The 27,400-nt window shown below is 45.2% G+C and overlaps 1 protein-coding gene across 2 annotated transcripts; it reads right to left on the reverse strand.

The window, feature by feature from the left end:
- Positions 1-43: 43 nt before the first annotated feature.
- On the reverse strand, positions 44-27,117 carry NEK9 (NIMA related kinase 9). 2 transcript variants are annotated; one of them, XM_041397438.1, is made up of 23 exons: positions 26,864-27,117; positions 26,445-26,474; positions 25,512-25,689; positions 22,456-22,511; positions 21,530-21,600; positions 17,679-17,784; positions 14,619-14,750; positions 13,518-13,628; positions 12,890-12,954; positions 11,890-11,940; positions 10,991-11,183; positions 9,614-9,758; positions 8,409-8,609; positions 7,957-8,003; positions 6,976-7,131; positions 6,441-6,549; positions 5,750-5,911; positions 5,203-5,373; positions 4,950-5,009; positions 4,220-4,410; positions 3,824-3,988; positions 2,969-3,181; positions 44-2,567 (listed from the first exon to the last, which is right to left on the reverse strand). In XM_041397438.1, exons 1-23 carry the CDS (start codon positions 27,050-27,052, stop codon positions 2,445-2,447), a joined length of 2,925 nt encoding a protein of 974 aa, XP_041253372.1. In that variant the 5' UTR covers positions 27,053-27,117; the 3' UTR covers positions 44-2,444. The 2 variants fall into 2 exon arrangements, with proteins under 2 accessions (XP_041253372.1, XP_041253382.1); XM_041397448.1 differs by lacking the exon at positions 26,445-26,474.
- Between the last annotated feature and the right edge of the window lie 283 nt (positions 27,118-27,400).

The following is a 27,400-nucleotide window of genomic DNA, read 5'->3' on the forward strand; positions in this document are numbered from 1 at the left end:
AAAAAAAAAAAAAGACAAGAAAAGGAGTAGAAACACAGGAGTATGAGTTTAACCATTTATTTAAACAGAAATTCCAAACCACTCCACCCTTTAACCTTTCAAAGAAAGACAACGACAAACTAGTTTTCAGCCAGAGTGTCAGAGCAGGCTTAAGTTGTGTTCCTCTACAACAACTCAGGAGCAATACTAGCAGGAGACCAACACATATGGAGCTAGCACTGCAAGAAGGGGAGAAGTAAAAAGGGTTTGAAACTGCTCGAAGGCACTTCTGCCTGCCTGTCTTTCCGTTTTCAGCCCAAGACAAAGGTGCTACCTTTAAACTGCTTTTTTTGTTGCATAGCTGGCTGGTGTGAAATCTGTGGTCTGTAACAGGCACAACCTGGATAGCGTGAATCCTCTAAGGCACATATGAGATTGTGGAGCACAGGGCATCCCCTGTCAGGAGCCCTAATCCTCCACTAGATCCAAGGGGAATCCAGTCTGTGCACCTAGCTTCCCAACTGCAGAGCATTGAGAAATGAGGATAGCAGTGCACTGCAGGAGAGCGACTCTCATCAGCTTGGTGCTTGCTTATTAAACATGGCTCAGGCTCGACTTTTCAGTCCTCAAAGGCACTGTTGCACGTGACCAACGACCCTCAAGCCGGGACCCTGACCTGAGAACTGGCTCCAACGCACGTGGGGGAAAGGAGAGCAGAGTCACAAGGGCAATCAAGCCTGGCTGTACCAGGGCACCTGATTCTCACCGCCTCCCAGGAGGTCTCTCCTCCTGCCCTGCTTCTGGTAGCAATGGACAGGCGCACTGGAACAATTCTTGCCCTGGACACTGCATTGGGAAGACAGCACTTGATTCAGCTCCCAGATACTAGCAATAGGCACCAAAGAAGTATTTAAGGAGCATTGTATTATGAGCAAATGGTTTGGCATCCACCTCTAGAGACAAATGGGGAATGCTGGATTCCCCAGAACAGTCTCTCAAAAGAAGTCTGTCAGAGGTGATATGATATTCACCTCCAGTAGACCTAAGGCAATTCTAGTAACATGCCATTGATGGGGATCAATTCTAGTAACATGCCATTTAAGCCTGATGAAATCACAACCCCACTCTCACAGCAAAGGTGAGAGGAACTCAGGACTCCTTGGAGGCGCCAAGTAAGACAGGGGAAGCTAGCTGCTCCCAGGGATCCTACCAATCCCAAAAGCTTTACTTCAAAGTCAATTTGCTAATAAATTTAAGGGGAATAAAATTAGCCTCATTCTCTAACAGAAAATGAATAAATCTTGAGCATCAGACCATGCCTCTTCCCATCTCCAATTTTCTTGGGAAAGCTTCTCACTTCTTGAAAGAAGGTGAATTCCGGACTGAGATTTGATCATTCACGGTCTTTGGGGAAGGCTACATCCTGAGACCACAGCAGTAGTGACCTATTCTGGGTAGGAAATGGCATTCCAGCTTCATAAGAACACTGAGTGGAAAACCACAGATTTTTCCCACACCCACACAGAGTGTAGGCACAGGGACTGAGCAGAAGAGAAGCCAAGCAGGGAGCAGCTACAGGCTTATGCCAAGAAACCAGAAACTCTGGCACCCAAACCAAGTTGAACAGCTGGAGCAAGAAATGGGTAGCTTAGTCTGAGGCCCAGATGCTTGGCATCTGGTTGGGAGACAGGTGAAAACCAAGAACGACAGATCCAACCTCAGACAGTCCCCACTACTTCAACAGGAAACACCTGATTCACTCATCTTGGTGCATTGCCTGGAAGTTGGAAAGCCCTTGGCACCCAGAATAAAGCCTTCGAACTCTGTCTATACAGACCAGTGGACGCAGCCATACGGCCAGAAGCTGTGCCTCGAGGCCAGGGACGTGCTGTCTACTACGATCTCCCTAAGAGGAACATCTCCACTGCCTCCAGAGTGATACATTCGCTGGTCCCCCTGCGCCTGAGCAGAGGGAAGCAGCCTCACTGGCGGGGCCTCACCACGTGCTGAGGAGAGGATCCTAGTCCTTCACCCCCCTGAAGTGAAGGTGGCAAGTCTTAGGGTTCAGCCAGCTTCAGTACAGAACATGTTTCCTCCTCTCGTCTAGAGATGCAGTGATGAATACTGGGGTCCCAAAGGCAGCTCCCAGGAAACAGTGAAACAATGAAAGGGCCACAAGCTGCTACTGGAGCCATCGCCATAATGGGGCCGTTCTGCCTCACGTGCAGAACTGACAGATTAGGTACAAAGAGGAGCTGCTGCTGCTTCAATCACTGAGCTGGCCTAGAGCTCAAGGGCCCTCCCCCTCTCAAACTCACTCCTAGTTCATATCAAACGTACATGGGTGCTGCTCTGGAGCCTCCGGCCTCGCTCCTTGTCCGCGAGTGACCTGACGCCAGAAAAGCCGCTCTCTGCATTCGGTTAGTGTGCTGTGAAGTTAGATGGATCCCAGTGGGCTCAGGAGACTAGAGGTTGGAGCGGCACGAGTCCGTTCCCAGGAGACACCAGGAATCTGAATCCACATCAGGTTTTGGATCCACTTCCATCTCCTCTTTGGTTGTCTGTGTTCCTTTGGAATGAACCTTCACCTGTCAGAACACACAGCAGTTACCCAAACAGCGCCGGACTAGCTGCACAAAAGCTAGAAGCTGCACAAGGCCCAGCTTGTGTTCTACACAGCCATTTGTTGTTACTCTTCGCAACATATGACTGCCCATCCCTTCTCATTTCAGGAGAAATAAAGGGAAATCCCAGGTCCCTCAAAGAGTGGGCCATCCTCAGAGGAAACTCTTTTTGGCTTCATTCCTGTTTTGCTACTATCAGAGCCTGCATCAGCAGCTTATAAGAAACAGGCATCTTTCTTAGTCCACCAAATTCTGTTCTGACAGAGGTGGCTGTTAAGAGCTGCTTTCTTCTGCGCAGCCTCCACAATCTGCAGGAGCATGGTGAGCCCTGAGCACAGAAATGCACTCAGATGATGGATTCCTACCTGCTGCATTTCCTCCATCTTCCTGCAGAACCGCTGGAGCTGGGCACTCAGACGAATGGTTTCCTGCTGCAGCTTCTTCTGATCATCCAGACACTGTAAAACCAGGCCTCGGAGGTGCGTCACCTCCACTTGCAGAGCACTGCACATGCAGCCTGCACCAGGAGATGCATCCTTCCCTTCACCACATGGTAAGGCTGGACTCAGGCAAGTAGGCTGCAGAGACATGGAAGGAAGTCAGATTTGAGGCCAGTCAGGCCAGATTTGAGTGCAAGGCCAAGTGCTGTATATGCCACAAGGAAAAAAAACATGCCCAGAGTGTTATTCCAGCTTGTTCCCTGACTTGCCAAATTTCTAGGGTCAACAAGATACTTCTCCTTCTGTCCTCTGTACAAAGCCACTAGCTTCCTCCTTTCCCTGGGAAGGCTGTTCCTATCCTCCCAGCACCAAAATCCATACAGTTTTACCCCCATTTCCCTAAGCATAGGATCCATGCCTCCCTTGGGACAGAAAACTCCTAGAGTTAGGTAGTCTCACAGGTTGTAATTTCTAATTGATTTTCTAAATCAGCTCTTCTTCCTATCTCACAACAAATTCTGCTTTCTAAATTTCTGTTTTCTGCTAGGCTTCTGAGCTCATTACTTTAAATCTGACCAAGAATCAGCTTTGTGTTCCCAAAAAAATCCTTGGGAATTTTTCTCTCTGCAGCATCATCTCTGATTATCACCAGCCCTCTTTTCCTCATCCAGATGAATTAGGCCTATCTAACAGTCTCTTCTCAGCTCTCCCCATAATTCAAACATTGCCATTTATGGTCCCCAAGAGCTTTTTGCCAAGCATTCACTTTGATAACATTACCCAGGGCTCCGTTTTGGGCTTGTTTAATCCAACAGGTTCCTCAGAGGCCACTTTAAGTCCTTGAAGTTTCTGGTAAGGAAGAGTCTCCTTTTCAGGCTCTGAAGATGCCATGCTCAGAGGAAAGGGGCTGTCAGGCATGGGGATGAATTCAGCATTCTCCAGCTCCTGGATACACAAAAGAAGCTCTCTCAGGCCTGCCAACTTCCTGCAGGTCATTTCATCTTCTCAATCGATGCACCAACACCCTCTTGTGGTTAAACAGGCAGCAAGGCCTTAAGAGCTCTGTGCAACACAACTCTTAAGAACCTATCAGAGTATCCCTCAAAGGTGGAAGGGGCCACCCAGTTCTCCCAGCCCAGATCCCCATTTTAAGGCATTTCTGAGAAGCCACATTACCTTCCGCAGCCAGCCAGGGCAGGAGCTGCTGTCAGCACTGTTGCCTCCCTTAGCTTCTGTAGTGCTGATCCAGCCCCCCAGCTCACGATCTGCTTCCATGGTTCCCCGAAAGCCTCCACTGGGATTGGGGGTTTCTGCTTCCTGTTCATTATCCTCTTCCTCTCCTCCCCCAGTTGTGCAGCTCTGAGGCACTAGAAAACAAAAGTGAAAACTTTATACTTTTCCCACCTCTGCTATTCCTGTTGCAAACCCCAGATGGAGCAGAGAAGATGCATAAATTTGTACTGTATGGCCATGTGAGAGTACATGCTAGCATTATCTGCCTCAGCAGTTTAGCTTCTAACACTTCCCTGCAGGCCTCTCCACAAGGGCTTGTGTGCAGCAGCCTTTTGCAGTTTCTTGGCCCCAGCCCTCCCACAGGTCCAAGAAACTGGACTCCATCTCTCCAGCAACTAGAGCCCCTTCTCATATGTTCTCTTCAGTGAATTCCTCTCAGCTTTTCCTTGTCAAATTAAAGTTCCTCAACTACAAAGGCCTCTCTGCACCCATGTTGTTTCTCCTCTGTTTCAGCCATCCCTTCTCATGCATGACACCAACTAGATTTCTTCCCTTTGAGCTCTTCTGTGAGGCCTTTCAAACACAGAGAACCCGCACTGCAGGACCAAACGTCCTCCACTCAACCAACCACTGAGTGGACTTAAGCCAGAGCTCCTGAGGGCATGTTACTCACCAGTACCAATAGACAAGCCACTGCTGTTGGATCGTATTGTTTTGGAGTTCAACACCTTTTCTGCAAGGAGAGAAGCATGCTTTCAGTTAGAGTGCCACACAGAAAGCAAGATAACTCCTATAAAGCCAGTGTTGCAGGCCTATGGCTCAGAGCAGCTTGCCACATTTCCCCCAGGCAAAATTTATGCTCTCCTGGCAAAAGAATATATCATCATAAACAAGATCCCAAAACTGCATCCTAAATTTACACTTACCAACAATGATGATGGTGTGCCAGCCACGGCATGACAGGTCTGGAACATGATGCAATGATCCAAATATTGGCCGAGGCCACGAGGTACAAATATCTGAGCCATGAGTTCTCTCAGTTGAGGTCATTGCCAGACGCCCGTTCCCGCCATTACCCCAAGCAAAGATATGGTTGTCTGAAGAGAGAGAAATTCAGGGGCTCAATTCCATCCCTCCTTCTCAGCCTGTAATTGCTGTAAGGATCAGTCTTTCTGCTGTAACTGCCATCCCAAAGTATCTAATTCACCAGCTCCACTTTGACAATGGGAGAACAAACCAGTAACAAACCTAACAGGCAGCCACTGAGTTAGTACTCTGCAGCCTTAGGGGCAGCAAATGCTTGGGGGTGCACGGGGGTGATTAACAGGGCAAGACAGCCCCAGTCCAGGAGGATTTCTTTATTTCAGGGCTGTGCTGCAGGACTGGTAAAGGAAACGATCAGTGGGAGCCAACTAACCCCTCTGCAGATTAAGTTTAAAGTAACCCACCGCAACTTGGCAAAGAGCCACTCACCGTCAGTAGCAGCTATGGTGAATTCATCTCCACAAGAAACCCTGATCACCTGCTTACCCCCCAAGGGGCCTCCCAGCAGGTTTATTCCCAGGTGCTTCTTATAGTCCCCAACACCAAGCTGTCCGCACTTGTTGGAGCCGAAGGTCAGCAGGCGGCCTCGCTCTGCCAGGAGGAAGGAGGAGACAGCCACAGTGAGGGCCCAGCTCTGCAAGCAGCCATGCAGACAGAGCACAGGCAGCAACAGGAATGGCTCTGCTGAGCAGCCAGCCAGGCTGGAAGGGGACAGTGCTAACCAAAAGGAATGGGTTTAGCCTGGAAACACTTCCCCAGTTTCTTTTCCCACTGCTTCCCTTTTCTGATGCTGGGGCCTGGGCCACCTCACAGTTCTCTGACTGATGTCGCTTGGGCATAGCCTAAGTTGATCACAATGATTCCTCTGCTAGCCCAGAGCATGGTTCTTACCAAAACTTTTTTTTTTCTCCCCTTTGAAAAAACAGGAAGGCTGACATTGCTGCTTCAGCTGGCCAGGAAACAAGACTGTTGAGAAACAGGAATCCTGAGTTCCTGGAGCAGGCATGAACCTTGCTACCAAGAGCAAAACCCCCAGTATCAAGGGCCAGGCTAAAAGGGCAAAGTTGATGTAATGTAATTCAGCAGCCAGCATTCAGTTCTCACTGCACAAGGCTCTCACCATCAATAGAAGCTGTGTGTGTCTTCCCTGGAGAAATGGTTCGGATCTTGTAGAAGGACAGCTGCTTGGCCAAAGTAAGGGAAGTGGCGTATGGCACCTCACAGTATGTCTGACAAAAGATGCGGGTAAACAGAGTGAAAAAATCACACATTCATCAGCTAAGACCTACTCAAGCAAGCTCATGTCTGACCACAATATTAAACCTGAAGTTTAGGTTTAATGGACCTAAGGTCTGGGTTTTAGGACCTAAAGACAGTCCTAAAAGAAGTATGATAAAAAACTGTCAGAATCCGTATCACTGAATAAGTCACCAGAGCAGCTCACTCTGTTTCACTACCTCAGATCTGACATAAGCGCACAGGGCAAAACAGAAAACTGAGGAACAAATTGCCCCTTGCCACAATCCCAGTATCCATTGCCTTGACTGGAATTAAAGCACTGCCACGAAGCTACTGAACACTTTGTCAGAGAACTTCCATTTCCCCATATAGTACTGATTGCTGGGAGCTGGAGCCAGGGATCCAAACACACTTACCTCATGATTGATTATCCCTGCTGTGCACTGATTCAGGCCCAGCTTGTTGAACTCGTTGAGTCCACATGCCAAGACTTTGCCTGTCTGGGTAAGCAGGAAAGTTCCATCACAGCCACAGTGAACGGACACAATGTTTAAGGTCTTCGGAACATCCACCTAGGTGGAAGAAATACATCCTAAGAAAATAAAAATCCCAACACCTATTACACGGAAGCTGGCACATGGAAAACATATGAGGGTAGAGCAGTGGCACAGCTAACCTGGACATTATCAATAGCCAACACAGTTGCTTTGAATGAAGGTGTAACAATACCATAAAGTCTGTAGCATATGGAAACTCTGGTCACAATGCAGATATTCAAGGCAGACACCAGTGACCAGCACAGGAACCTGAAATATGATGCATAGGCAACCTGGCCAGATGGGCTCTACAAACACCAAACCCAGTTAGGTGGATAGGACTGGGTTTGTGTCTGTGCCATGTGGGTGTGATACTGTGTGATCACATATCTTTGGCTCCCAGGCACATCCTTACTTGTTTCTAACCCCCAGTGGGTTGGAATACTGCAGTTACCTCAGCACTGTATTTCAAGAGGATTTTACTTTCAACTAATCTTTAACTCATTATATTACATTCAAAGACTTGCAGTAGTTGCACTGCTGTGAGTTTCCTCTACAGACCCAAGCTAAGCCATTTGTATTTCTCACTACGATTTCTACAACATTAACTGGCATTTCCAGTTTCATCACGGAAATCAGAGCAATGAAGTTCTAAGCTATGATGCTGTCTGGTTTGTGAGAGGTATGACTCTGCTAGGAGAGAAATGAAGCAAAATGAAGGGAGGAAGCAAAGTTAAAACACTTGAAAATTCTATAATGTCTCAGAAAAAAACACCTGAGCCTCAGAGAGATAGTATTTCTAAACAGCAATTAATTTGGATTTATGTCCTTGCAGATTTTGAGAAGCAGTCACAGCCCTACCTTCTGAGGGGTGTAGTGATCTTCTTCAGAATCCAAGCCCAAGCGTCCTGCATCAATGAAAGTACTGCAGTTAAAACGGCCTCCCCAGCTGCCCAGATCTAACAACTGGTATTGTCTCTCCATAGTCCCAAAATAATCTCCCTATCTAATTTGAATCTCCCTGCTCCCCTCCATCTGTCATCGCCCACCAACCCTCAAGGGAATCCAACCCCACTCACAGAACCACTGGGAAGCCAAGTGGCACCTTAGAGCTTTCCAGAGTAAAGTCCTAAGGCTTCAGTCTCCAGTTCCCCATTTTTAAAAGGAAGGAAAGTCCCAAAGAAACTATGTTTTCTGCCCCCAGGGTTTACACCAGGCAGCCCTCACGCAGGCCCTGCATTACACACCTGCACCAGGCCACTTTCCAGCAGGCATGTCCCAGGGCCTTTAGGGATCAGGGAGGCTCCACCTACCATACTCTCCACAGCCCCACGTGTAGACTTCTCTGTTCCTGGTCAGCACTGCCACATGGTTGTCTCCACATGAGACCTGCTCCACAGCATTGGTAAGAAAGAAATCCAGCTGCAGGGGCTCAAGCACTTCAGAGCCATAAGCCTTGTCAACGCCAATGCATCCATAGTAGTCTGAGCCAAAGGCATACACCTGGCCCTCATCTGAAGGACGTAAGAGAAGCTTGGTCAGCACACAGGGCTCGTGCTAGGCTGCATATTAACCTCTTAGGGCATGGTCAGAGCAACTTCTTTTCTGCAATCATCCTCTTTAGTGCAGAAGAATGTCAGGAGACTATAGAGTCCTTTCTTGTTCATGTTAACATGGATCTTACATGACAACCTGTAGCTACCTCAGTGCCAAAAAATCTTTGTTTGAACCTGTCAATTTCTCTAACAATAACCCACAAATTGATTCTGTGGCCATCTAAGTCACTCCTTCCTCAAAATGACCACCTGAGCTTATCTCTGTCAAATTTCTGCCTTTTCAGCACTGGAAAATAAGTTTGAAACTACCTTTTTGAGAATAATTTCCATGGGTAAAGCAGAGTCAGATTCTTCTATAATAGATAACACCACACCTAACACATCCTTTAAAGTATGAGCAGGGTTAGAACTAGAGACAGCTACCAGATGGCAAGCATTCCAAACTAAACAGCAAATCCTAGATACACATTCTTTTTTATCACTGGGTGATTCTTTTCCCACACAGTCCAAAGAGAGTTTCAAATGTATCTACATTCTCGACTTCAGGCTTCACTATCTTTAGTGTGAGCATGAATGGAGGCAACACATGGACTGGTAAAAGCAGAAACTCTGCACAGACACAACAAATATTGACATTTGTTGTCAACACCCAGCTTTATCACCAAAAAGGAGCACATCCTTAGCAAAATCCCATCCTTCTTGGGAGTCAGTATCTTCCTCTGTGTAATAATGTTGACCTATCTCAAATGTTGAGATACAATCTACCCCAAATGTAATAACGTTGGTACTATCCTCCCAACTGAGGGATGAGTAACATCTCAAAGGCTTTCTCCTTTGTGCACGAAGCTGCTTTGCTAATCTCATGGTGAAGGCAAACACCTCCAACAGCTCAGCAAAGTGACAGGACTTGTCAATGCCTACACATCCTTAATAGTCTGAGCCAAAGGAGTTGCAGCTCTCACCCGTGATGCACACTGTGAAATCATCTCCACAGGACACCTGGCGAATGGCTTTTCCCTGAAGCTTCTCAACATGCTTTGGCTGCCGGTAGGAAGCTCTGTCTCCATGTCCCAGCTGCCCGTGCAACTTGGTGCCCCCCTGCATATTCTGCAAGACAGAAACACCTGGTAAGGTTACATTTCCACAATCCCAGAGATGTATCAATAGTTAACAGTGAACAACAGAAGCAAACAACAGAAGACTGCAAGGAGCAAGAGAAAATGTTCTGTCTGCTCTTGGGAAGAGATTGCCATCTCTGTGCATACAGCAGGCAATAATCTCAGTGGCAGCACAGACTTTTCTGGCAGTGATGCGCTAACAAGGAGTGATCCAGTCTCAGGTCAGCATCTGGTGAGGAATCCCTGCTCCTTCCTCTTCTGCCAGACTACAGAACCTGCTCCCTGCTGCAGAACTGAACTTAATCCTTCTGCTTTCTGAACTACTTTTCTAAATCCTAGAGGCTGCAAAGAAATGTACAACACAAACCAGATGTTATTGACGCGGCCTGACATAGCAATAACACAGGAAAATTATACAAAACAAGTAGTGTTGAAACTAAAACTATTAATAGCCAGCTGAAAGTTTTTAGTGGTTGTTCTGGCAGGAACATCCAGCAAATTACTCCAAGTTTGTCTCCTCCTATTTGGATCTCTTTCCTTTCTTACTGGCTTATTTTCTAACCTGTTTTAACAGATTCTGTATAATCAATATAAAAACCGACGGAAGTCTGGAAATGGAGAGCACCTCCATGTCTCAGACAGGTCATCTAAACCTGAGAAGACTGAATTCAATTGTTTAAAATGCATTATATGCTAACATTTTTTATTCACTTTAAACTATTCCAGAATTTCCACTCATCAAAAAAAGCACAGCTGTTTAGCATGAGATCCCTCAGCTTTCAGATGAAAGTTGCCTTGCAGATGACAACTGTATTACAAAAAGGCCACTCATCCCACCCATTCTGATCTTGAAACACCTCCTCAAAAATATAAAAACAGAGAATCACTAAGTCTCCATTGCATGTCTAAGTAGTCAGGAAAGGAATGAAGAGATGTTTGACTCAGTGTTTGGGCCTACAAGACCACCATCTACAAACCTCAAGTGCACAACAAGTCTCCAAGACACTTTCTGTCACAATGAAAAATGTCTCCCAGAAACACACTTGCCTTGGGAGATTTGTGTCAGCCCCAAATCAGATGGCCACAGTGTCCACTGCAGTCAGAATCCTCCCTTCCCAAGCTTCCTGCCCATCTGATTCAAACAGGCTCATGAACAGTCAGCAGTAGATGTGAACCCCCCTTTCCCACTCTCACCCCCCTCCTGCAGCTTGTCTCACTTACCACCCAGGTGTAGAGCTCCTTCTCCACCGTCACCACAGCGAAGTGAGTGTTACCAGCACACACCTGGCGCGCACTGCAGCCACTCTTGATGGCATCCAGCTTCTGGGGGGTGGACTTACCACCACCCCAAACATACACCTCACTAGTGCGTGAAGTCACCACAGCAATGGGAGCCTCGTTCATGGTACTTGACCTGCACAAGACACCCCCCACAAAACACACGTGCTTTCATGAGTTTGCATTCCCTGTCATCACCCATTTTCCTGCTGTTGTCTAGCAGTTTCCTCTTCACAACCATTCATGGTTTTTATTTTCAAAAACTGTTCTTCCAGCAAACTGTGAACAGCCCATGAACTGGGACAACTTCACCTAAGATGCTCAGATAGAATTAGTACTTCCAAATTTAGGAGGAAAAAATGGTCAAATTCTATCTGATAAATAATAGACAACCAGCTATACCTGTCACAGAAGCTAACTGCTTCACAGAGCAACCCTGTTTACAGGCTTGCTGGGAACTGTGCTGAAGCTCTGCTATATCAAGTTTTATAGAAGATATTTATATTAATGTAATATTCATCACACAGACAGTCATATTCCTCCAGCTGAAGGGAACCTGTGTGAAAGGAGAGATCTACATTACAACTCAAATATGTAGGCTGTAAAGATTACATCCTCAGTATGACAGATTAGATCTGGATGGGGCAGCTCCAGCCATACAAGTAAGTAGGATATAAAAGGCAGAGTAAAACACAGGACAATAAGCTGTGTCAAACTTCTACCATTTAGGGATCTTCTAAACTACACTATTCCATTAGGTTGTCACAGGCTAACACTCTCAGTTCCTCTCTGGGGAGCTGTTCTCTCCATACTTCCTTTCAAACACATGTCTAAATAATTACCTTGGTCGCTTATTTGGCCCATTAAGCAACGTCACTTTCTCTTCCATCTCTCTGCCAAGGGAGAAAAAGGATTTTAGGAAACAGCAACATTGCTCTATGCAATTTACTGACAAGCAGCACACACAGACTGTTTTCCTTTCCAATAAAATGCTGCTGCCTCTTGGAGGAAGCATGGCAGCTGTTTACCAGTTCACAGCAATACACAGTAAATAGGGCAGAAGTAATGTACCTCACAGCTAACTTCTAGAAGAGCTGAGGACAACAAACTATGTCTGCATGAAAATGCAGCCAACCAATACCCATATTGCACAAGAATAACCTTAAAAGGCTAAATATTATCAGGATTTTGGCTTTTACCAATACCTATAGCGAGATAAAACTCAAACTCTGCTGATCGCCAAGCAAAAGAGTATTGCTATAAAGGACTAAGTCTGCTGTTCCCAAATAAACAAATGTGGAATAAAAACAGCCCAGAATTACTGTCCACCTTTCATAACAAGATAGTGTGTGCAGGCTGATGGTCAAACTAAGCTAACATGGGCCACTTTCAATGCAAGTCTCTCCTGAAGAGGGAGGCAACAAAAAGAAAAAGTGGGGATCTCTATACTGAATGATCCATATATTTTGAATATATATATTCAAAATGGCTTTTTCCAAGGACTGCAAGAGGATCTCTGTGACTCTTCATTCACAGAAATTTGAAGAGTAAAAAGAAGCATTCCTCAAAGAGTCTCAGAACGGAATACCTCAAGGTTCTCTATACAACAGCTCCTAAGGATGCAGAGATCTTTCCCATGCACCAACAGAACATCAGATCAGAAGACTAGACTGCAAAAATGCACTTTTCCTTTAAAGAAAATAAATTACTTAAATATCTGCCTCACAGCAGTCTAAATTTCACTTAAGGAGGTTGCTATGAAAGCATAAACACCACCAGTCTGCACAAATCCCCATTTTCCCTGTCAGCTATCTAGGTTTTCAGGCAAGACCATCTGATTACCTCCTGCGCTTGCTGAGAAGGGGATGTTCAAGCAATTCATCTGCAGTGGGTCTCTTTTCTGGGTCCTGAAAGAAGGAAGCAACAAGTAACTCTCTGGGAAATACTCATTATCTACAACAAAATCTTGGGCCAGAAGACCTCATTCAAGCCTGCATGGACTTCCTTCCTTGACTCCCTTCAGAAGGGAAAGGAATTAATTCAAACATTTAGAATGAGTAGGGATAGATACTACAGATGTGTAGGAGGGACTTGCATGCCCCAAAGGTATTAATACTATCTTTGCTTTCAATAAATTAATTCCCTACAGAAAACCAGAACCCTAAGAGACTGTACTGAGATGATGCTCCTACCTTCACAGCACTGAATTAAAAACTAATTGCTTCTGCCAGCCCATTAAATACTTGTGATCAGAGTAAACCCAGCACACCTCCAGAGCCTGCAGGACTGAGACACAGCTTTCAGAAGACCAGAAAAAGCCCAATCTTAGTGATGCCTCAAGCCTCACAAAAATTACCCTGCATCAACAGCTCACATACTGAAACAGGCAGGTCATTCCCCTTCACCCCTTAATTCCATGGCTGAGACAGCTGGGAATGGGTATCTGAAAGTTAGAAAGTATTTCACCAACCTGGTCAAGGCAGGAGTTCACCATCTCGATCAGCTCCCAGGAGTAGACAGTGGAATCAACCTCCATGGCACGATTTCCCTGTACAATCTTCACACAAAGGTTCAAGGGATTCTAGGCAGAAACCAGAAATCAGTCATAATGGGACCAAACTGGACAATGTGTCCAAAGGGGAGAGATGCTATAGGCCACCAGTATTTTCTTCCTCCATCTCTGATCAGGACACACCCCTCTTCTTCCCTGCCTAGAAAGTTCTCCAGAAATCCAATAACAATTCCTGCAGAAATGGTACCTCTGATAGGTGGGACTTAGTGGCAGCATCCAGCTTTTCACCAAATTCTCTAACAGTGCAGGGAGATCAGGCTTCTCTTTGCATGAAATCTCCTATGTGGCACATTGCCATTAAACACAGCACAGCAGCAAAGTTGCTGGGACTCGAGAGCCATCACTGGAGAAAGCCAGGAAAGGATGGTATTTTCACATCTTCACTTTCAGGGTTACAAAAAATCTTGCCTACAACAACTAGCAGCTTTTCCCATCACATGGCACAAGTCAGCAAATCACATGTGTCAGCCAGCAATGCTCCTTTCACCCTCCCCTGTGCCAGCTTGACCAGACTTTTCTTCCAATCAGGTTTTGAGAAGGAGTAACAGAATTAGATCCTATGAAATGTGAAGGCTGGAACCTTTTGCTACAGAACTCTACACAGAAAATTCACAGCTAGTAATGTTAAAAGAGCAAAAAGACTACACAGTCACAAACCTCCTCTTCCTAGTGAAAAGGATACTTTGTTCACAACCATGATACAAATTAGCACAGTTATTATTCTGCATCTAGTAAACATGGGCTGCAGACAAGGCTGGTTTGGCAGAAGCCAGGGAGGCTGCTGTATGAAGGCAGAAGGGAAATTGGCACAAAGGGTAAGGGGAATCATGCAGACGTTTTCTCTGGCTATAGCTGTCACTCTCAGGGCGCTGTTCTTTTAATTAGTGGATTTAAACAACAATGAAGGAAAAACATGACTGATGAAAGCTATGAACTGAGTGTGAATCTTAGGACAATAAAAAATAAGGTTATTCAGTCCATTTTGGTTTGCAGACTTACAGTAGCATCAAAAGTCCTCTTCAGAGTAAGCAGCTCAAAGATGACACAGCCCACAGCCCAAATATCTGATTTGAAGTTGTATTTCACACCCTGGCAGAGTTCTGGGGACATGTAATATGGAGTTCCCACCAGCTAGGGAAAAAAAAAAATTGAAAATCAGAAATTGTCCAGCAGCTTTCAGTTCAGGAACTCTGTATCCATTCTGCTGAGACAAGACAGAGCTAGACACAGCACTGAAGTGATACACCTCCCTAATGTGCTGGAGGGATAGGAACAATAAGCACACTTTTTCTCCTGTCATCCACAAACCTGTCTGGCCCTGAGCTTCCTGAAAGATCCTAGACACCTCTCTTCTCATGTGCCTGATGTGGTACAGACTTCTCACTAAAGTAATAGTCACAGAAAAACAGCAAGGACTTTCCCTTCCCTTAAATATACACCATTTAGGGGTAATCAGAGCCTTATATACCGACCAGGCATATGGAAACCATCACATGAGGCTGAAGAAAAAAGCATCTAGCAAAGCTTCCAAATACAGATGCCAGACCTTAGCTATGGAGCTGGGTCTGATCACAAGATAGTGCCAGGACAAAGGCTGCTCTGTCTCAAACAAAAAGAAGGGTTCCTTTTGGGTCAGTACGTAGAAAGCTGGCTTGAGTCCCGCCCAAAAGGCTTTCACTTCAGAAGTGGACTTTCCTGAACAATTGTTTTGTGTAGAACAAACACCCCACCACACAAAAATCCAAACCCCTGCACATAAATACAAAGGTCTCCCAGGTACTGCAGAAGTAGTGACTTAGCTCAAAGTCACAACAAGGAGACACAGAACAAACGTGTTAAAAGATGTAAGAATGAAGCTTCCAGATGAATGGAGTTCACTCCTTAGAAAAAAACTAGACAGCAAAACAAAGTAAGAGAGAATTTAGAAAAAGGAGAAATATTTTTAGATGACCTCTTTTCAACTCTCTCAGCAAAGCTCCAAGGACCTTTACAAAGCCTGCCCTTCATGAGGCTCTGCAAGTACACTGGATACCTAATGGGCACACTGAGAGTCTGCCATGTCCCTCCCATTTCCTGTCACAGAGCGTGGCCGCCACAGAGGTACAGAGTCCCAGCCACGGGAAGGTTCAGAAGCCCCGGATTCTGAGTATCACACAGAGAACTAGGACACTGCAACAAAACCTTTTTTAAGCAAAGGATAATATAAGCTTTCTGTAAGACAGATGTATTTTCTGTATCTTCTTTGGTAATGAAAATGATAAATTAAGAAATCAGTGTTTAGTAAGAAAGATGTGAACATTCTACAAAATCACAATTTGACTGCTACAATTACAAATACTGATAATAACATGTTTTGCACTCATTTCCCAAAAAATTACTTCCAGTCTGCCACTGGTCATTAGGTTACAAATTGAGCAACTAGACCAGAGCATAGCCAGCATATAAAAATCAAAATATGGTTGAAGGTGTGTAGTTCAAAATTTTTCATATGCAAAAAAGGGAAAAAACAAGGTTTGCAGGTCTAGTAGGTATAGATGAATATAGACAACACAGGCAAAAACAAACCTGGAAATTCACAGCACAGACTGAATTGCCTCTGAAAGTCGGAAGGATATGAAAGTGTGACAAAATAGAAGTGGCTCTACTGCAACCCAGCCTAGTGAAGGCTTTATGCAGTAGCCTTGAGTTCCCACTTACAGTAGAACTGCACAATAGTGCTCATGTTCTGGAAGGGGACTGGCAAGTATTTAACTACACATCCTAACAGAACACCAATGCCTGGCATTAAATTGAATGATACAGGCTGGTAAGAGGAAGTGCGAGCTGGATTGTGTCCCAAACTATAATAAAGGCTGTAGCAGACAGGAACCTCAGACAATATCTCCCTTTCCAAGCCTAACACTCCCCAAGAAATTAATGGAGCTGAGAAATCCAAGCTGAACCTTTTAGGTGCCTGCAATACAGCTTACCCTGTGTCATAACTGGCTGCAAAAATGCTTTCTGTCAGGGTCTGGAACAAGGCCAAGCTTGACAGCCTTCTGGTAGAATTAATCTCTCCTACAAAGCTTTGTCCCCCTTCAGGAACATTACCAATAAACCATACATCTGGTTACCATAAGAAACACAAGTGCCTTTCTTGCTTCTTCGCAATCCAGTTCAGAGCCTGAATATTAAAGATATTTGAGACATGCCTATGGCACAGTGCAATGTCAGGCACACACATCCAAGCTATCTCAGATCCACCTGAGGCAAAATTTACCTGTTAGCACAGCAGCATGACAAAATTAATGTAATTTGTGAAGCTGGCCTTAACTAGCCCAGAGGGAGAGCATTGTTCTGATGTGACTATAATGTTGTCTCTGCCCTTCAGCTAGCACTGCCTTAGAGTTACACAGATTCACCTTTAAAAGTACCACGCCTAGGGGAAAGAAGAGCAGTGCTCTCTAGCATGGCTACACTAGCTCTGGTACAATTCTATTCCCATAGTGGCACCTATCTTTAGTCTGCTGCTGCTTTCCAGAGAGACAGACCTCTGAAAGGTAACCTAGGAGCAAGGATAACTGTAGGCTGCAACACATCAGCAAATATGGCAAAGTTAGTGAGACAAAGTTAGGAAGTAAAGTTGTAGCGAGGTGGGGTCAGTCTCCAAGTATAAGCGACAGGTCAAGAAGAAATGGCCCCAGGCTGCACCAGAGAAGGTTCACATAAAATACTAGGAAAAAATTCTTCACTGAAAGGGTCAGGCATTGGAACAAGATGCCCAAAAAAGTAGTTGAGTCACCATCTCTGGAAGTGTTCAGAAAAACCTGTGGATGCAGCAATTGGGGACATGGTTTAGTGATGAACACAGCAGTGCTGGGTTAACACTTGGACTCAATGATCTTAGAGGGCTTTTCCAACCGTAATTCTATGACACCATAACACTGCGGGAAATTGAGGGGTGAGGGAAAGGAAAGTAACAGAAAACGAGCAGCAAGAATGTCCCTGCTCTTCTGCAAGGCATGCAGAGATGAAAGAAAAACTCATCTCAGTTTGCACACAAAGATGGCAGATACTCACAGTCTCAGCCATAGAGTACTCAGAGTTCAGCTTCTTTGCCAAGCCATAGTCTCCCAATTTAATCAGGTTTGCCTTTGTTAGAAAGATGTTTAATGTCTTTATGTCTCTGAAATGAGAAAAAGAAATTCAAACACTCAAATACACTTACAGATTTCACAGTTTTCCACAGACTACTATACTTTTCCCCCAAAATGAGCTACTTGCTACTCTGCCAGCACTCTGTCACACACACATACACAAAGTTCTCCAAAGGCAATTTTGCTCCAAGTACCAGGGCAGTAGCTGCAGTTATCCATGTTTTATCACATTCCCCACACAAACACAACACAGTTGCAAAAGCTCAGGCTCAGACATCTATGCAAAAGGTTCTTTTCCCTCTCTCAGTTTCTTCTCATATGAATGAAGGTCATTGAGCAGGTCTTATTTTTGCTAGTTTTATAAATAGACCCAAGCCAGGAGACGCTGAGCTCACTAAAAACATAAGTGTAAATATGAATATGTATATATGCAAATATAAACACATACGTGGAGGGTGTGAAACAGATGCCACTCTAGAACTTAAGCATAATGTCCTTATCCCTCAAGAAGAACTCTTTATAACATGACAGAGGATTCTAGCCCATGAGTTGGCTGGGCTGACTGAGAAGGCTTTAGTCTAGGTTTGAAGGGAGGAGGTAAGAGCAGGCTGGTTAGACAGGAGCCTGTGGCTGCATGCCAGTGCTGGGATGAAATCCATAGCCCAGGTGAAGTGCATCTGCACCAACGCACACAGAGTGGGTAACAAACAGGAGGACCTGGAAGCCACTGTGCAGCAGGAAAGCTGTGACACAGCTGACATCATGGAAATGTGCTGGGGGGACTTGCATCACTGGAGAGCTGCAGTGCAGCCCTTCACAAGGGACAGGCCAGCAAGGACAGGCAGTGGGGTGGCTCTGAACGTGAGGGAGTGTTACATTAGGGACTGCATAGAGCCCAGGGTCAGGGACGATATGGCTCGGTGCCTGTGGGTGAGAAGCAGGGGGAGGATCACCCAACCAGGATGAAGAGCCAGATGAGATTCCACAAGCACCTGGCTGATGTTTCATGATCATCAGTTTTTGTGGGAGATTTTACCCTGCTGCATGTCTGCTGGAAACTCAGCACAGCAGAGAGGAGGCAGTCTAGGAGGTTCCTGGAGGGTGTAGAGATAACTTCCTGACACATCTGGTTGGAAAGCCTACGGGGGCAGCGCCTGCTGTTTCTGAACAGAGAAGGGCTGGTGGGAGATGTGATGGCTGGAGGCCATCCTAGGTAGTGACCACAAAATGACAGTTTTCAATTCTTGGTGAAATAAGGAAGGAGGTCAACAAAACCTCCACACCTTGGAGTTCTGGAGGGCAGACTTTGGTCTTTTCAGGACACTGGTTCAGACAGACCGCTGGGAAACTGCTCTTAAAAACAAAGGGGTCTAGGAAGGCTGGACATACTTTAGGAAGGAAATTTTAGAGATGCAGGAGCAGGCTGTTGGAGAAGCTGGCAGCCCATGGCTTGTGTAAGTGCACTCTTTGCTGGGCTAAAAATTGCCTGGGTGGCCGGGCACAGAGCGTGGTGGCTGAGGGGTGCCACATCCAGCTGTCAGTCAGTAACCAGTGGGGTTCCCCAGGGCTCAGTGGGGGCTGGTCCTGCTTAATATCTTTATCAATATTTTGGACGAGGGGACTGAGCGCACCTTCAGTCAGTTTGCAGACAACACCAAGCTGGACAGGAGTGCAGATGGGATGGATGGTAGGGTAGGCTCTACAGTGGGATCTAGACAGGCTAGATTGATGGGCTGAGGCCAGTTGTAGAGGTTCAGTAAGGTGAAATGCTGGGTCCTGCACTTGGGCCCCAACAACCCCTGCAGTGCTACAGGCTGGGGGCAGAATGGCTCGAAAGCTGCCCAGCAGAAAAGGACCTGGGGATGCTGGTCAACAGCAGCTGAACGGGAGCCACTGTGTGCCCAGGTCACCAAGAAGGCCAGTGGCATCATGGCCTGGATCAGAAGCAGCATGTCCAGCAGGACCAGGGCAGGGATTGTTCCCCTATACTCAGCAATGGCGAGGCCACACTTCAAGTCCAGTTCTGGGCCCCTCACTGCACGAAAGACATTGAGGGGCTGGAGCGTGCCCAGAGAACGGCAACACGGCTGATGAAGGGTCTGGAGCACAAGTCTGATGAGAAGTGACTGAGGGAGCCTGGAGAAAAGGCTCAGGGGAGACCTTTTCACTCTCTACCACTGCCTGAAAGGAGGTTGCAGCAAGATGGGGGTCAGTCTCACTTCCAAGGTAACTGGTGACAGTTGTCACAAGAGGAAATTGCCTCAGGACACACCAGGGGAGGTTCAGGTCAGATATCAGAAGAATTTCTTCACTGAAAGGGTTGTTAAGCATTGGAAGGGGCTGTCCAGGGAAGTGGTAGAACCACCATCTCTGGAAGTGTTCAAGAAACAACTAGACATGGCACTTAGTGCTATGGTTTAGTTGACATGGTGGTGTTCAGCTGGACTCTTGAGATCTTGGAGGTCTTTTCAACCTTAATGATACCATGATTCTATGTACTATGCCCAAGAGATTGAAAGGCTGATGGCCACAAAAAGTCAACTCCAAAACTGATAGAAAACACTCTCAGACAGAGTAATCTGTGTGTAGTTTCACAGATCAACACAAGGGGCTGGAAATAGAGAAGAAGCCCCCGCAGCATGATATGCTTTTCGTGGCCAACACTTCTCAACACCCACTTTTCCTAACGTACCATCAACAACTTCCCAGTGTAGATCAGGAAAACATCAAGTAAAGCAGCACTTTGCATTCATCCACTTGGGGCATCGCAAAGTCCTGGGTCACTCTCACAGTGTCTGCAGCAGAAGGAAATCACTGCAAACATTTAAATAATTGTTCAATTTGTTATTATGGAAGGATTTGGGGCCACACACGTTCAGAGGTGGCAAGCAGGAAATCACTACAAAGCAGGACAGACGTGGCATCTGCTTCAGGCCAAAAACTTAGGCACTGCTTTGCTGACTGTAGGCTACCAACCCCTCATTAGCAAAGCTCACCAATTACTAAAGATTCAGAATGGCAGCAGCCAGGACGCCATCCTACAGAAAACATCCTCACACAGCTATGCCCCTAAGCTAGTGCAGCACCTGGTCCAACTGTGCTGGAAGAGGCTGTCTACATGTGCATACTCCCCAGAACATCACGGTCTCCTTGAAACACACATAAGACATGAAATTTACTGCTCCCAAACAGAAAAGGGCAATAGGAAAAGGTAATTAGCTACACACTAAAATCTCAGAATAGCTGTCAAAATTACCACTGCAAACTAACAGACTGTACTAGCTCCTTAAGTAACAGGCCAAAGAAATAAGATTCAGACAAATGCAGGACAAATCTTCACATGGGTTATATTAGAGCAATGGACAAATGCAGAGTCTTCATCACCATTAGCCTCCAGAATTACAGAATTATGTACACATTGGCTTGCAGCTATTAACTGTGGAACAGGTCAGAAGCACCTTTGGCCTGTGGTAAATGCTCTTCCTACCCACTTTAACAAACATAATTTATGTGCTATCGCAATAAAGGGCAAATTTACTTCCTTCCTATGTGGATAAACTCTTTGTTCACATAGCTGCAGTTCCAATTTCAAATATGAGATTTCCTGCACATTTATCACAAGACAGTTTCTAGCCCAATAAAAAATGGATTCTTAACATCTAGGAGATCCTATTACATTGTGGAGAGAAGCTTGGTGTTTGCTTCAAAGAAACAAAGAATTTCTTCATCCACCCCCAAGAACTGTAACCTCAGCTTTCTGCATGCCACCCTTACCTGTGAAGAATTCCAGCTCGATGAATGCAGCTCACAGCTGATGCAATTTGAAAGAGATACCAAACCACCATCTGCATAGGTAGGAATATAAGCATAATGTGAGGCTTGAAAAAAATTTTAAAACCACAAAACTACACGTCTCTGTCACACTGAAGCACAGCAAGGGGGCCTGGCCATGCCATTTAGATGCTCTTTCAGGAGTATCAAAATTTTTAAATTTCCTGGTTTGGAAATCTCTAAAAGAGATATTTCAAAATGGTAGATTGTTCTACTTCCATTCATAGTGTCTGTCCTGACAAGCATTACAGATTCAACAATGAAAAGACTTCAGAATGACAACTAATGACCACTTGGGAAACATCTACACTTGTGCTCTCCAAAATATGAATTGGAACCATTAAATACTCTCCATGAGCCAGAAAGCCTTAGAAGTCACTATATAAGACAAGTAAGTATAATCATTAATCAGCTTGGCATGCAGTGAAAGCAGACAGCAAAAAGTAAGTTTAAATAAAATAAAGACAGAAAATTAGAAGAGTAAGACAGATTCAAGGAAATTATTTGGAAAAAAACCCCTACAAAATTATTAAGAAGGGAAATAGAGGGCCCACTAGGAAGAAACACAGAAAGAGGTTTAAAAGTTAAATGTTTGCCAAGATGATAAGGTGAAGAAAGCCAGTTCTCTTTCATTATTCCTCCCTTGGAATTATACACTGCTAGGAATTATGGACAGTTTAAAAGGAAAATAAGTTTCAGATAGTCCATAAATGCTTGCAATATTGAACGAGGAGGATACCAGTCTCCAGAAAAACACAGAAATCCCCCACCATCACAAAGAAAAAAATTTGAAGAAATACTTAAATAATCCTACAGATCACCAGAACCTTAGGCCAGCCCCACTGCTCCCTCAAACCACCCCAGATTACCTCTTCTTCAAACAACTTGTCTTTCTGTCGCAGAATCTTATCGTAGAGGTTCCCTCCTGTAATCATAAGTGAGTGAGAAAGAGAGAGATGTTCATCTTAGTTAATGGCAGCAGTTACTCTGCTCAAGTGCTGCTGGGAATACTCAAACCCCTAAGAGATCTGATCAATCATTACAGCTCCCTCACAGCATTCTTCACTTAAACTCGTCAGGCACTCACAAAATTAGGTTCTTCTTCCATCTAAGAACTTCAGTGGTGTATTTAAGTCTAAGCAGAGACAATTCTCTAACACCACCCTTTAATACTCTCTGAAAACCAAATCACTAAGCTCAGCCAGCAGTCCCTACTTTTTTATTTATTTATTAAGTGTTTCTTGGGATATATAAACATGTATGAGCTGTACACCAAATAATGTGAGATTTTCCTGTTCAGCATTATATATACAAATAATACATTAAAAAAGAGAAAGAAAACAATTTTTAAGTCAGAGTAGTCCCTGAAAGCACAATTTACTGTCTTTCCCTACCTACACCCTCTGGACTGGCCTCTCCTTTTTCTGCCCTGCCAAATACACTGGTGCAGAATTCACAAAGCACTGACAACAACAGTACCATTAACAGAAGCCTGAAATTAGCAGAAATCTTTGTGCACCCCATGGCTTCAAGAGAGCAGACTGAACATCAAGGAGAACTAAAAGAAATGATGCTGAGGGCTGCAGGTAGAGAAACTCCCTGTCAGATCAGTACTCAAACAGTAAATCCAAAAATTCTGATCACCACCTCTTGCTACTCCAATCCCCAATTATCATGTATTATGTCATAACGGTAATGGATCACCAGGACCATTCCCATGGTGCAAGACAGCTTTTGGCTGCATGATTTCTGTGGGTCTGTCAAGTGATAAACTCCTTTGTCTACTTGAAGGACTTAATTCAGACTTCCGGGTTAGGAAGACTTTTCTAATTAAGATTTCCTTCACTTGATTTATTCTCATTCAGCCTTGCCATAACTTCTCAATATTTATTTTTTCTGCCTTATGTTCACATTCACAAATTAGCTACAAACTATTCCTCATATTCACAATTTAAAAGTATTCACTTCTGCCTCTTCTTATGAATGTCTTTTCCAACCATTCAAACCGCAGGTTTTTAGCCAATTGTGTTTTGCATCTCTCTTTTTTGTTCCCATCTCTTTTGCAGCTTTTCTGAACCAAAGAGCAGCATGATAGGTACTACATTGCCAAAATCCTACACAAGGAGACAAGTTAGCTCTTGACTCATATAATCAATACCTCTATGCACACATACAAAAACCAAATTAATTTTGTATTTGTTTCATCTACTCACATCTAACCTTCCAATGTAGGTTACTGTCTCTTCAATTACTGTATTTTATAGGATATTTCTTCCCAAATGTAAATAATTTATATTCACTGATGTTATCCCATGGTAAATCCAATCTTACAGTACCATCATATACACAAGGAACTAAAGGTAAATAAATCTTGGCTTTCTCCTCTGTAAAACGGGGGTAACATTAACTGAAGTTTGAAATTCTTTTCTAGCTCTTCAGGAGAGACAAGCCAATTAAACATTAAAACCTTTGGATTCAGAGAAGTGCCTGACAGTGACTAGTCCAGCCTTACTTTAAAAATTACTCACGAATTATCCTGGCCTCGTACACTGTAAAAAAAAAAAAAAAAAAAAAAAAAAGCCAAAGAAACAACTATTTCTGCATTGGCACAACCACTACATGGAAGTCCAAACAAGACTTCCTCTTTCTCATGTCCCTTGTTCTCTACCATTCAGACACATTCAGGCAACATCAGCTATACACTCACCTCTTGGTTATTATCCCAAAGCCAACTGAGGCATTTACAAATGTTCACAGACATCAATACTACACAGCTTTTCTCTATGCCCTCCAACAAATTTATCATGGCCTCAAGCATGCACTCTTTTCAGGACAAGTAAGCAATTGACCCAGAGAGAGAGCCCCTAAAATAAAAGGTGCCTCAAAGAGCTAACATTCCCCTATGCTTGCACTGGACTCCACCCTCCACAAGAACAAAAAGCAGAGAAGAAAAACCAGCGTTGGCCAAGCTGCCAGCCAGGGTGTCTGACACCCTTCTAAAAGACCTCACACAACTCTGTTGTGCTTTCCAACCTGTTCCAGTGAAAGCAATGCTGTATAAGGTGATCACAACACAACCATACCTTTTTCCAGCAAAAAATGTTTCTACGGATGAGCCAAGGCTTAACACAAGCCCTGTACAAACACCAGATACTTCACCTGGGGAGCTGTCCCACTCACCCAAACAGGAGCCACACTGCAGTTCCAGGCACATATCCTGTTCCAGCAGTGTAAGGGCTCCTCTTCCTGCCATCTAAGAGCAGCTACTAGTCACAACCTCATTGCCAATCCTTCTATCGCTCCATCCGAGCTAGGACTGCTTTCCCTGCCAACTCCAAACACCACCATCTGAGCTACTCTTGGACAGAATTTTAAAACTTTCTCCACCACCAGAAGGACCAGGTTTGTTGTTTGGGTTTTTTTAATAGTAAGTGTAAAAGTTCAAAGCAGAAAGCAGGAAGAAAGTTCTGACTGCAGTGTACCACAAGATTTTTAAGCTTTGATTTATAATTGCCAAATTATAAACCTATTTAAGTACTGAAAAAACAGCCCTGCTCTGTACTGGTAGAGATGCCCAGGCAGTCTCCCGGTCTTTTCCCACTGCCCTCCTAAAAGAACACAGCAAGGTGCACTGGAAGTGTTTATCTCCAATAATCCACTCCTTTCAGTGCACCAGCCATTCAGAAAACTCAAGGAATCATTAACTGTATAGACTGCCTCCCCTAACTACTGGGCTTCTTTTTCTAGCACCTGAGACACAAATCAGAAGGATTCTCAGCCTCTTCCCCAGGAGCTATGCAGCAGAATTCACCGCCACTCCTTTGCCCTCCAGACAACACGCCAGAAACACTCGCTGCAGGTTCTGCAGGGGGCTGACCCAGCCACAGGGCAGCTACCTGTTCATAAACGGGAGTAGGGATCTCACCATTACAGTACTCCAGCTCAATCAGGAGCGTGGTGTTATCCATGAAGTGATTGTAGTATGCAATGATGTTCTCATGCTGCAACAGGGCCAGGATAACGATTTCGTTCAAAGCATCACGACGCTCCTTTTCTGAGAGCCGGGTCAGGTCCACCTCTTTCCACACTACAAGTGAGTCATCCTGAAACACAAAAACAACTTTCAATTAAAAACACACTCTTATGAATAGAACAGTGTGTGCCTTTATAGCAGGGAATTAAAATATCAGGAAAAGTAAAAGACTTTCCTGTCTCTTACAGATTTCAGACAAATAATCTTCACAACTTAAATTTTGAGGTTTGTAGTTTGTCATTAGAAATAATGATGGCCTGAAGCTATCTTGCTAGCTAGCCAACACTCACTGGGGGAAAAAAGCCAAAACCAAAACACCAAACCAAGGGAAAGACACAGAGTTTGTTTTTTTTTTCAATAAAGACTAAACATACTCGTTCAACAAAGGGAGAATGTTGTATTTTTAGTGCTGTAACTGTAGGATATTGTACAAGACCAAAAGCTATTACAAATATTCAAAGGAAAAAGCCTAAAGAAAAAACAAAACAAAACAAACCCTCTAAAACAAACCAATAAGGAAACCAGAATGAATTTAGATTTAGTTTGCCCTTCTTAGGCCCACACACGTTGTCAGCCATGCTACAAGTGATCTCTCAAGTGAACAGCGTTCACTTACACCTGTGCAAGCCATGACATCTCAAGGTGGCCAGAAAAAAACTGAAGAACTTTCCTTTGGAACTAAATCAAGCATTTTTCCTTGACAGCCACTAAAACCACAACTGCAATTGAACTGGATGGTATTAAACGAGCTGGGAGCAACAGGAGGACTGGCTTCTCATCCAGCCTCCCCTGATTACACCAAAACGCTGAGCATGTGAGAGTTACCTGTATGAGATGACCCCATGTCCTCTGTAACTGGAACAAAACACAGAAAAATGAGTAGTCTACCACGTCGGAAGAACTTCCACATCTCTCTGCCAAACTTCAGGGGACCCAGAGACTGGCAGTGCCCAAATGTCACAAAACCCAGACCCTGCACCCGGACACTGAGGGCTGGAGTTGTCACTTCGTATCCGGGTTGTTCCCGGAGCGGTGCCGGGAGATGTCAGCCTGGGGGCTGTCAGTGTCACCCAGGGGCTGTCGGTCACGCCAGGGGCCGAGCCCTGCTGCGGCTCGTCGGGCACCGGCGCCTCCAAGCACCGGCCCCTGGCAGCGGCCCCCGCGCCTCTCGGGGCGGCCCCGGGGCGCCTCGGCGGGGGCGGCGGAGCGGAGCCCTTCTCCCGCCGCCGGGGCCGCCTACTTACCTCGGTGCGGCGGTACAGGGTGGCCTCGCCGAAGGCGCCGCGGCCCAGGGTGCGGATGGGGATGTAGTGCAGCTCCTCCTGCTCGCCGGGCACGCCGCCGCCGCCGCGGGAGCCGCCCCTGCCCGAGGACTCGTTGCCGAAGTCGGAGCTGATGGAGTCGCAGTGCCGCTCGTACTCGCCCAGCGACATGGCGACGGCGGCCCCGCTCGGCCCGGCGCTCCCTCAGCGCGGCCCCGCGGGCTCCATGTCGGCTCCCGACGAGAGAACAGTCCAACGCCAGTTTCGTGGGAAGGTTTAGAAATAAAAGACTGTCTGAAGTAACTGATTTATATAGAAAAAGTAATTACTGCTTCCTGTTATACAGATGTTAGTGTTTCTTTTTGCTTAGCCATGCTACACGTAATATACATTATTGAAAAATAATTGACACAAGGGAGAACACACACCTGGATAAACACCACGACTGTACACCAAGCACAAAGAGGTCTGCGGGAATAGTGAGAGCACTTGGAGTGGATACACATTTCCCACTGTTAA

The sequence above is a fragment of the Onychostruthus taczanowskii genome, unplaced genomic scaffold, assembly GCF_017590055.1.
Source record: "Onychostruthus taczanowskii isolate IOZ18803 unplaced genomic scaffold, ASM1759005v1 scaffold1, whole genome shotgun sequence".
NCBI classification, from domain to species: Eukaryota; Metazoa; Chordata; class Aves; order Passeriformes; family Passeridae; genus Onychostruthus; species Onychostruthus taczanowskii.